This window comes from Pteropus alecto, unplaced genomic scaffold, assembly GCF_000325575.1.
Source record: "Pteropus alecto unplaced genomic scaffold, ASM32557v1 scaffold388, whole genome shotgun sequence".
NCBI classification, from domain to species: domain Eukaryota; kingdom Metazoa; phylum Chordata; class Mammalia; order Chiroptera; family Pteropodidae; genus Pteropus; species Pteropus alecto.
Genome location: NW_006441398.1, coordinates 1414325 through 1426797, shown reverse-complemented (window position 1 = coordinate 1426797; position 12473 = coordinate 1414325). Strand labels below are relative to the sequence as shown.

The following is a 12473-nucleotide window of genomic DNA, read 5'->3' as shown; positions in this document are numbered from 1 at the left end:
AGGAAAGAGTTGCTGCACCCTATGTCCAGAACTAGCTCAGACAATCAGTAAATAGTTGTTGAGTGAATGAATAAATCAATAGATGGATGGATGAATGAATAGAATTGAACCCAAAGCAAATGAATCTTTTCCTAGGCAATGGGCACCTCTGTTGACAACATACAAATGAACTGAGATTTTACCTGAGTTCTGGTGTTAATCTGTTAAATTTACTTTATTTTACAAGGAAGAGAAATGACTTTGGTTGTTTCCCTAATTTTAATTCACAGTCATTTTATAGAGACTGAGTCCATCTGGGGTTATTTATTGCCAAAGTTGGTATGTCAAAGAAGGTACCCATGAAAAAGTATTCAGCTTTCAGCCAAAAGCACCGTTTTCTACAACAAATGTAGTTTCCAATAACAGACAACATTCTGAACTCAGAGTTGTAAATCAGAATTCCTGCACTCTTTTGTTTCTATTACAGTTGACGTTGAATATTATATTAATTTCAGGTGTACGACATAGCGGTCACACATTAATATAACTTACAAAATGATCTCCCCAATAAGTCTAGTATCTACCTGGCACCATACATAATTATTGCAATATTATTGACATATTCCCTATGCTGTACTTCATATTCCCATGACTATTTTATAACTACCAAGTTGTACTTCTTAATCTCTTCACCTTTTTCACCCAGTCCTCCAACTCCCCTCTCATCTGGCAACCATCAGTTTGTTCTCTGTATCTATGAGTTTGTTTCTGTTTGGTTTGTTCATTTATTTTGTTTCTTAGATTCCACATATAAGCAAATTCATATGGTATTTTCTTCCTCTGTCTGACTTATTTTGCTTAGCATAATGGATCCTCTAGATTCATCCATGTTGTTGCGAATGGCAAGATTTCATTTTTCTTTTTTTATGGCTGAGGAATATTACAAGTTCTTGTACCCTTAGGACAAAACCATCAATATTACAAGAAAGCTCTTTGCCCTTTTTAACAAATAGACTTAGCTGAAAACCAAGATATAGACTAGGTACAGATTTAACCTTAGTCTGATAGTAACAGGTATGTAAACATTTGCTAGCCTTTTTGTCCTCTAAAACAGAGATGGTTGTCCTCACAAAGCACAATAAGCAACACACAAGGTCCCATTAACAGCTGATAACCAAAAATGGACTCTTCTGTTTCAGTTCTAATTCCTAGCCTGGCTGAATTTAAAAACCTGAGGCATCTAATTTTGTTTCCTCGGCCATTTCAATTATAACATCTAGCCAAGACTGAATTAAAGAACTTAGATCTTACACCTTTCTGCTTCCTCTATGCTAGGGTATCTCTATCACAGCAATATTGACATTTGGGGTCATAATCCTTTGTGATCAAGAGCCTTCCTGTACTTTGCAGGATGTTGAGCAGCATTCCAGGCCTCCATCCACCAGATGCCAATAGCATTTCCTGCCCCAAAATGTGACCACCAAAAATGTCTCCAGCCATTTCCAATGTCCCCTGGGGGCAAAATTACCCCCAGTCAAAAAACACTGATCTACACCATGACAAGGAACTTGAACTCTGATTCCCCCAAACAGCAGACAAGCTTGTAAATAAACATAAAGAGCTGACTTCAGGCCTTCTAGATGCAAAGTTACCCACCTCACTTGCCCACCTCTTCACCCTTTCTCTCTCAGTTCCAACAGTAACTTCTCATGATGTCTTTTGCAGAGATCGCCTCCCCAAACACAACCAAAGGCAAGAAAGAGGTGAGTGGAAGCTGACTGCTGGAACTTAGCCAGGTAACAAATGTTTACAAAGCCCCAAACTAGCAAATGGCAGTGGATACTATATATTATATGTGTACTACATATTATATATCATATATTGATATACTGTATATCATATACATGATATATATATCTCACTATAAAGGTAGAGAGATAATGATGATGATAGTAATAGATGATAGATAGATGATAAATGATGATGATGATTATAGATAGATAGAGATGATAGATAGATATAGTGAGCATGTATATATGGGTATATATGTGTACATGTGTGTATGTACTGTCCCCTAAAGATGAAATCTTATCCGCTAAAGATAGAATCAATCCCAGACCAAGAAAGACAAACTAAGCAAGACTGTATTAGGCTATGCTTAGCTGCTGCAACAAAGAGGCCCAATTATTTAATGATTTTTAAAAGATAGATCTTTATTACTTTCTGAGTTAGCAGTTCAGAGGTGAGAAGTCTAGGCTGGTTAAGGGATTCTGCTCTGTGAGGCTATTAAGGGTTCCAACATTCTTTCCATACTATTGCTCCACCATCCCCTGGCATCTTGTTCTCGACTGCATGATCAAAGCTGGGTTACTGCAATGTTGCGTTCCTGCCAGTGGGGAGAGGAGAGAGGGAATCCAGGGCAAGTCGCCTGGAGTACAGGGTGAAAAGAAGAGAGTAGAGAGAGGAGACGCATCTACTCACTGTATAATGTGCTAATAAGGGTATGATCATTTCCTTAGAGACTTTTTTTTCTTAATTTTTCGATTACCATTGACATTCAGTATTATAGCAGTTTTAGATACACAGCATAGTGATTAGAAATTAATATAACAACGAAGTAATCACTCTGATAAGTTTAGTACCCTGACACTATGTACATCACTCTGATAAGTTTAGTACCCTGACACTATGCACATCTGACACTGTACATAGTTGTTACAATATTCCTGGCTATATTTCCTATGCTGTGCTTAACATCTCATGACTATTTTGTAACTACCAATTTTATTTCTTAATTCCTTCACCTTTTTCACCCAGCCCACTAACTCCCCTCCCATCTAGCAACCATCAATTTGTTCCCTGTATTTTATGAGTTTGTCTCTGTTTTGTTTGTTCATTTATTTTTTTTAGATTCTACATATTAGTGAAATCATAAGGTATTGGTCTTTCTCTATCTGATTTATTTCAGTCAGCATAATACCCTTGAGGTCCATCCATGTCGTTGCAAGTGGCAAGATTTTATTCTTTTCTTGTGGCTGAGTAATATTCCATTGTGTATATATATATACACAATCTGTTGTCATCTAGACTGTGAGCTTCTTGAGGGCATAAATAAGAGCAAGTCCACATCGGAAGTTCCACAAATGTTCACTGAAGTCATAAACAAATAATCAAGCAATCAATAGGAATATTTCATTACAAAATTTCATTGCCAGCTCCCTCGAAAAGTTAAACACAGAATTACCATATGACCCAGCAACTCCACTTTTAGGAATAAACCCAAGAAAATTGAAAGCGAGAACCCAAATAAATATTTGCACATCCATGTTCACAGCAGCACTAGTCGCAACAGCCAAAAAGTGAGAACAACCTAAATGTCATCAGTAGATGAAAGCATAAACAAAATGTGGTCTATCCATACAGTGGAATGTTATTCAGCCATAAAAAGAAATGAACTTCTAATACATGTTACAATGTGAATGAACCTCAAAAACACACTGAAAGAAGCCAGTCACAAAAGGTCATATAATGTATGACCCCATTTATATGAAATGTCTGGAGTAGGCAAATCCATAGAGACAGAAAGCAGATTAGTGGTTGCCAGGGGCTAGGAGAGGGGGGAGTGGAAAGTGACAGTCTAATGGGTTTTATTTTGGAGTGATGAAAATGTTTGGAACTAGATAAAGGGCAGTCAGGCAGGAGGCAAGTTGTACAACATTGTGGATGTACTAAATTGCCACTGAACTGTATACTTTAAAATGGTGAATTTTATGTTGTGTGAATTTTACCTCAATTAAAAAAAAATGTATTGCCAGAAAAAGGTAGATGTAAAGATCTTATGATAGGTCAGATACTTCATAGCGGTTCTGAAGCCAATACTTTGGTGCCTACTCTGTACAAATAGGTTTGAATCAAGAAGACTTTAGCTGTCATTTAGAGAGAGATTTTCTCTATCAGGAGGCGGGGGTGGGGAGGCAAGTTGCTCCTAAACTAACATGCTCCACTCAGAATTTCCATAAAGACTCAGATTGAAAGAGTAGAACATTAAGAAAGTTTATGTGAACCTCCAGTTCTGAATGTTCCTCCAGTCCTTTGTAATATCGCTCTGCTTATAATTCTTTGGTATGATAGTATTTTCCTCTTTGGATCATTCATTCAGTTCCAGAATACTTACTGAGCATCTACTATTTGCCAAGGGATGTTTTAGTTGCTGGGAAACAGCTGTGAACAAGACAAAGTCCCTATCCTGATGAGACTTACTGTCTAGACCCACAAATCTCCTGGGGAGCTTGTTAAAGTGCAAATGTGAATTTAGCGCACCAAGAGTCTGCATTCCTAACAGTCTCTCAAGTGATACTGATGCTGCTAGACTGAGGACTATGCTTTGAGTACAAAGATGTAGGGATCAGCATAAAAATAGTCTTTCAATTCATTTATGTTTCAGTTTTTAAAGCTTCACCTTGGCCTTCATTCTTCTCCAGCCACTGGCCCATCTCTTTGCTATCTTTCATAGACAAATTTCTTGATTTAAAAAGGCCAGTTAGAGTGTCTTCTAAGCTATAAGTTTACCTAAGAGTTTCTCTTTGTATAGTATTGTAATGTTATAACAATAGAGACTGAAGCATTCTTGGCTGTGAGGGTTGTCTCATGCAATAGAGGATGTGGAGTAGCATCTCTGGTTTCCATCCACTGCATATCAGGAGCACCCCCTCAGTGGTGACAATCATAAACATCTTCAGACATTACCAATGTCCTCTGGGTGTCAAAATTGCCTCTGTTTGAGAACTTCTGGTCTATTTCTAGCAAACTTACCACTTCCCTGTTGGTAAAAGAGGTTCACAATAACTAACCCTTATCTGGTATTTACCAGGCACAGACACATAGCATCTCTTAACTCATTTAATCTTGCCAAAAACTCTATGGAGTCCTATTACTGTCCCATCTTAACTGAGGCACAGAGTGATCGAGTGACTTTCCCAAGGTTGCTCAGCCAGTGAATGGTAGAGTCAGGATTCGAACCAGGTCCTCTGGCTCTAGAACCTGTTTTCTCATGCTTTTGACTGTCCCTCAGGACTGTGGGACCTATCAGAGTGGATTTTTATTATTATCATTTATATCTTTAAAGCTACAACAGGTTGTTGAGAATTTCGAGTCACTTCTCATCAACAAGACTCTCTGGGAAACAGGAGAGAAAAGAGAAGTTGCATCCATGATCACATCTATTCTCCAGACTATGGAATCCAGTGTTCTAGAAACTGCCTTGAAAACCCCAAACCAAGAAATCCAGAAAGTTCAAAACAGCACTATGGGTAAGGAGACAATATGGCCTGATACACACAGGAGGCTGGTTACTAGCTGGGATCTGGATTAAGCAATTAGAAATTAAATACACTGCACGTGTCCATTTATAGAAAATGCAAACTAGTCTATAGGGGGACAAGGGGATGTGAAAAGGGAGCATGAGAAAATCTGGGGAAACTTGGGGTTGATGAAAATGTTCACTACCTTGATTGTGGTGGTGATTTTACAGGTGTACACACCAATAAAATTCATCAAATTGTACACTTTAATGTGTGCAGTTTCTTGTACATCAATTACACCTCCATAGAGCTGCTAAAATATATATATATATTGTCAATCATTTCCAGTGCTAGATCTCAGATTTTGGCTTAAAGTATTTTTTAATCTAGTGCCTACATAACCTAATAGCACATGTAGAAGGAACATCTTACTACATGTTTTAAAAATAAAAATCCTTTTGTTACACATGTCGTACATATTAGTTATATAACCATGTGAGATAATATGTTAATTAGGTTGACTGTGATTATCATTTCACTATGTGTGTGTGTCAAATCATATTGTACACCTCAAATATACATAATTTTTATTTTTAAAAATAAAAATAACTAAAATCCCAAAGCAAGATCAAATATTAATTTTTTAAATTAGAAATAAAACACAAACAAAACTAAATTTAGACCAGCTGAATCTGCCCACAACCCAATCTTCTAATCCTATATCTATATAGGCACATGTTTGATGAAGAGACATATTTGTTGTGTGTATTTTCTTTTACATACAGTTGCACAACCTGCTTTTTCACTTATTACCTCCCTAATATCTTTCCATGTAAATTATGTATAGCATCATTACTGATGTTATTGTCTTCAGTGGTTTATAGAGTTGCATTGTATAAGTGTACCATAATTTATTCATTTCCCCATTCTGGGAAATGTGGGGTTTGCCAAACAACCCTGTAATAAAGACCACTCAAAATTTATCTCTGTGTATTTGTTTGATATTTTCTTAGGATCAACTCATAAAAGAGGAGTTATTAAGTCAAGGGGAAAAAACGTTTTAGACTCTAATACACATCACTATAGTGGCCTCCAGAAATGTTTGTTGTGCTTTTATTCTGCTCAGGGATATCAAAGGATTGGTGTATGTCTAACGAACCATTTCTGTTTCACCAATTTGTCTGATAAAGTACTTTATGCTCTGGAAAAATGATAATAATGAAAATAAATTTAAAAGGTAAAATCTAGTGTCTAACCATCTTGAGAAACTGGAATCTGGACACTTTCATCCTGAATTAAACCATGTTTCATATTATAAGTAACTCATCTTTCCTGATTTAGCCAGGTTCTAATTAATTGGTAACCAGTGCCCACAATGGGCTTCAGTCTTCTTGTTTATAAAACAAGAAAATAATACTGCATAAAATGCACTTAGAACTGGGGCCGGTAATAGCTATGATTTTGATTATTCTATTTTTCATTCTCTATTATTACAAAATTTTACTTAAATAGTATTCTTTTTTTCCTATTCCTATCTACTTTACTTATAATAGTATCATTCTTTGCTATTTTGTTATGCTATTTTGTTACTTGCCTTTTTTACCTTTTAACCAAAAGAAGGCACAATAAAAATCCAGCTTCAACAATGTCCAATTCACAGCCAGTTTTCTTTTTAAGCTAAATATTTTTTATGAGTTTGTTTCTTCATTGCAATTCTTTCATGACTTCAACTTTATTGGAAGCATGGTTCCCTATTATAGAGATAAATCATCAAGTATTTAATTAATTCCTTTTTGTCGAACATTTAGGTCATTTCCCATTTTTTACCATCATCATCTATGCTGCTATGAACTTTCTTATAGCTATATCTACCCTTTCGACCATAATTGTTCTGAGAATAAATTTCTAGAAAGAAATGTTAGAGAATATTAGTTTAGAACTTGGTTTCAAGATTGGAGTCTCACCTAATTTGGAACTTCAGTTTCCTGATATGAATAACAGTTCATCATGGGGATATATGAGGCTGTCATAAGATGACAATGTATAAGGCAATGTATAGCGCAGTGCCTGGCACCTCCTAGACACTTGCGGCCTGTTTGTGTTGCTGTGGACATTTTTAAGGCTTATAAAATACTGTTGTGGTTACCACAGGGAAAAGAGGGTGGAGGAGGTAGAAAAGGATTAAGGAGGTCAAATATATGGTGACAGAAAGAGATTTAACTCTGAGTAGTGAACATACAATGCAATGTATAGATGACGTATCATAAAATTGTACACTTGAAACCTATATAATTTTATTAATCAGCATCACCCCAATAAACTTAATGTTAAAAATATAATAATGGTAATAATGGTATAATAAAGCTTATAATAATGGTAAGCTTGCCCGGTACCTTTCTTATCAGCTATTGAAACTCGAGTTGTTACAGACAATTGCTCTGAGGAAAGAAAGATCTTCAACTTGAACGTCCAAATGAACTCACTGGACATCCACTGCAATGACATCATCCAGGGAAACGTACAAGGTACATATGGTGGCTGCATTCAGAATCCATAAGACATGCACAGCAATATCACTGTGTGAGTCATGAGGAAATATCCCCAGCAGGTTCCTCCCTGATAGATAATTTTCAGCATGGAAGAGACTTCTTTGCAATTTGGGGGCTGTTCTGACTGTGTCTCAGTTCAGGTCCAACCAGAAGCAGTTTGTGGGACAATTTTAAGGAGGTCAAGTGTGAGGATTTCATTTGGGAAGTGATCCCAGGAAACAGCCTCTTCTTTGCCCCTTTCTCACCTTTCATATCATTTTCTTCTAAGGGTAGAACTTTTTTTATGTAAATCAACTAAACCTCTCTTTTTTCAGTTCTAGTCTCCCAAGTTTTACCGCATTCAATACAAAAAAAGGTTCAGGGCCACAGATACAAAGTCTGTCTCAGAATGTGAGAAGGGAAGAGACACTGAAAAGCTCAACTTATTTCAACCCTCATATATATTAATATGTATGTACATATATGTGTGTATACATGTACGTGTTTACATGTGCGTGTATAAATATCTGTACATATACATCATCTTCAAAAAGGTAAATAATGACTCAGGAAAATGCAAACGAATGCTGTCAAAGACCATATTTGACTCATTAATTAATGAAGAAAGCAATAAAATGATAAGAAGTTCAAAGGCAATTTGAAGAACAGATATTCACACATGAGCGTATTCATGTACGGGACAGTCACAAATGCAGAAATCAATATGCTGACAGATGCACCCTGGTCGATAGCCTGTAGGGCAATGCCATGTAATGTTTGGGTTTATGTTTTCCATAGGGCAGAAAGCAACTGCATATCCACCAGACAAAATGCACTTGTGTTTATGGAAAGCACTGTGCTACTATCAGTGTTCTACATGTTATCTTCTATGCCTACGGCGTAGTGAAATAGAGTTGTTACTTGGCAGTAAAAAATCAATATAAAAGTGCAACACTCCTATAGAATCAGATAATTTCCAATACTCAGCTCTCACTGGCTATGTTGGACATGCACATATATTTAAATACATATATACATGCCTAGAAAAAATCCAGAATAGGTATGTATATGTATTTCTAATCAGTAATTATCTCTAAGTGGTAGAATATTATATGAATTTTATTTCATTTTCTCTTTACTCTTTTTCTCATCAAAATTTTATCATTTAAAATAAATAAACCAAATATACATGTATTGGTATGATTAAATCTTGAAAACACTAACGAGAGTGACAGAATAAATTTGTAAAAGCAACTCTGTGACTATCCTAAAAAGCATTGAATTTAAGACTTTAAGTGGGTGAATTATATCTCAATAAAGCTATTTTTTAACAGAAGAAAGAATGCTATTCATTTTATTAAAAATTTGAATTTTTTCAAGAATATAACTATTTAGTAATATTGGATATCATTACACTGTTTAAGAAATTACTGTCAGTGCCCTGATTCATATTGGTGATTCGAAAGGAATTATTGTAGCTGTGGTAGTAACAACAATAATGTATAAAATTTATTGAGCCCATGTGCCACAGCATCTTCTAAATGTTTTAAACCTATTGATTCAATTAGACCCAGTGCTTTCAGGTATATTTATTATTATTCCTGTTTTACAGTTGAAGAAGCAGAGGCATTGTTTACTAAAGATTACACAGCTAAGTGATTATAATCAAGAGGTTTCTTGAGCTTTGGGCAATGGGTCATCATGGATAGTAAATAGCACTTCATTTATTTGACAGCAAAAATAGTTTTTTTCCCACTTAGTATTTAACATAAATGCAACTTAATCAGTGTGAGTTTGTGACTATAATTGCATTTTGATGAAAATGTTTCTGAAGTTTGTTGCATATGCCCTTATCTTAATAAACAAAAAAAAAAGATTAAAAAAAAGAAGAAGAAAGTTGCATAGGGATATCCAAGTGTGATAACATTTATGTGAATTTTTAAACAAAGAAAATAAGAATATATATTGTTATAGAAACCTACATATGTAGTAAAATTACAAAAGTATTCATGGAAAGGCTACACTTCCACTTCAAGTTCATGGTTATTTCTGGAGAAGGAAGAAAGGCAATGAAATAGTGAGAGCTTTAGCCATATCTAAAACATTTTATTTCTTTAAAAAATAATTCCGAAGCCAATATGACAAAATGATAACATATGTTAAATCTGGATGTAGATGTCATTTATACTTTTCTGAGGGTTTGAAATAAAAGTTAAACTTTTTTAGGAAATTAAGAAGATGTTTGACACTGTGCTGGGGGCCCTATGGTTTCCAAATGAATTCTCCTGCATAATCATATAGGAAATTTAGTGCCTGCTGGGAAAACAGAATTCAATCCATATGAAATAATTAGTGGGCAGGTGAATTCACACCAGAATGGCAGGGGCTGCATTTGAAATACAAGTTCAGAGAAAAGCATCATAAGCTCCCTAAGGAGTTGGGGAAGACTTCCTGAACCAGAGGCTGGCACCGAGCTGGGTCATAAGGATGAGCTGGATTCAGGGAGAAAGAGCATGGGAGGAAGAGTAAACTTCCTAGGCACACCTGAGCACAGGTGCGCCAATCATAGTAGTATGACAGGTGTGGGGCAGGAAAGCGGATGGAAAGAATGGTGGCGGCACTTTGTTCTTCTGTTTCCTCAGGTCCCAGTGCGGTTGCCTTGATTTCATACTCTTCTCTTGGAAACATCATAAATGCAACTTTTTTTGACGAGATGAATGAGAAAGATGGAGTTTTCCTGAACTCCCGGGTAGTGAGTGCTGCTATTGGACCCAAAAGGAACATATCTCTTTTCAACTCTGTGATTCTGAGTTTTCAGCACGTGAAGGTGAGTCAAAGCTGCAATTTGAGTTTGCTTGGGTTTCACAGAGATAGAACAGTTTCCAAAGCCTCCCCAATCAGTGGTTCTGGGCCTGCTCTGCCCCATATGGTTGCCAGGAGCCACCTGTAGTTAAAAAGCATTTAAAATGTGGTTGATCTCACCATTTTGGATGGTCCTTGAAAACAGGAACTTTGTTTTTGGCATTTATCATCCAGACTATCCTAAACCTTGGATCCCTGTTCTCTCCCGGTATCCAGCTAATGAATAGTTAGCTTGTAACAGGAACTGTTTCTATTTATCAGAGTTTAGATGGGGGAAGGGACAAGGAACAGCCCGTGAAAGGGGGAAGAAGTTGTGAGTAATCCTTCACCTTTTCACTTCTTCATTTGCCATTATGGTCAAGGGTCATCTCAGTAAAGCCTCTAGCCACAAGTGGCACAAGTTCTCCTATGAAAGGAATATGAAAGAAATGGGTAATGATGATTGAATGCAGAAGTTAAAAAATAGGAAGAAAGGATGAGATAAGAAAGAGATAAGAAAGAAGCAAACACAGTAAGGGATGGTGAGTTCCACTTCCTGATCGTTGAGGATGGTGTCATACTCAGACTAAAGGTTGATAAGATGTGTCAGCACTGAGTCCACTTATTACCATTTTTGAGTTTTAAAATACTAGTTCTTCAAAGCGTGGTTGATAGAGTGGGCATGAGTATGCATATTAAAGATGCCAAGAGCGAGAAAAATTGCTGTAGAGAAAAAAAGAAATGGTGGATGGGCAATGGAGAAGTAGAGCTGAGAGAGAGTAGCAGAGGAGAGATTAAAATGAAGTGAAAAATTAAGGGGAACTTTGGGGAAATAGTAGAACCTTAGAAGAGATTTTTTTTTAAATCATAGGAGTTTTTTTAATCGTAATTGTTTGTAATTTGCTTTGCAATATTAACCCTTTTCCCCAACATTCTACAAAATCTTGAATAAAATTTCTATTTATTGCGTTCATTAAAATAATTAATTAAAATAAAATGTGATGGGTCAAGATTGAGATTTCAAAGACTTAGTATTTCTAAGACTTAGTATTTCCAGATTCCAAAAACTTAGTAAGAAAAAAGAATGTAAAGTAAAATATCTCCTTAATAATTTTTACCTTGATTACATATATTGATTTATAATGGCATATTAAAAAACACTACTTCGAATATAATGAGTTAAATAAAATCTATCTTTAAAATTAATTTGACCTGCTTCTCTACCCTTTTTAATGTGGTTGGTAGAAAATTTCAAATTACATAAGTGACTTACATGCTATTTCTCTTGGGCAGCATTATTCTAGTGTGTGGAATTATTTTAGTTGCAGGTACCTCCTACATCTATGAAATTGGAAGTAAGACATAATATTCATTTCTGCACAGAAGCTTGGTATTAACTGTAAAGACTACATAACTTAATCAGAAAAAAAAAGCTTATTTAATCCATTGCCTTTTCCCATTCTATGCCCAAATTCTTTTTTATTTTTCCTCGAAGTAATTCTCCCAAATAAATCTAGTACCCACTTGGCTGCCTAAACTCTTAAAGGTAGGAGGGGCACTAGCCAGACATAGATGCAGTAAAATTAATTTGTTCTCTTCCCTTTCAGCTCTGTTAAGACAATAAGTATTGAAGGAAGACTTACTGTTTGTGACAACATGAATGAACCTTGAGGTCATTATTCCAAGTGACATAAGTCAGACAGAGAAAGACAAATACTGTATGATCTCACTCATGTGTGGACTCTAAAAAAGCCAAACTCATAGAAACAGAATAGATTGGTGGTTGCCAGGGGCCGGAGGTGAGAGAAACAGGTGAAGGTGACCA

At 35.9% G+C, this 12473-nt stretch overlaps 1 protein-coding gene across 1 annotated transcript in view; it reads left to right on the top strand.

Moving 5' to 3' along the window:
• The window catches only part of ADGRE3 (adhesion G protein-coupled receptor E3), a 47285-nt gene that overhangs the window by 20368 nt on the left and 14444 nt on the right, over positions 1 to 12473 (top strand). Inside the window, exons 5-8 of the mRNA XM_006918790.1 lie at positions 1705 to 1742; positions 5105 to 5288; positions 7685 to 7804; positions 10450 to 10634. Of these exons, the coding sequence (XP_006918852.1) occupies positions 1705 to 1742; positions 5105 to 5288; positions 7685 to 7804; positions 10450 to 10634 (527 nt within the window). The remainder of the gene's footprint in view (positions 1 to 1704; positions 1743 to 5104; positions 5289 to 7684; positions 7805 to 10449; positions 10635 to 12473) is intronic.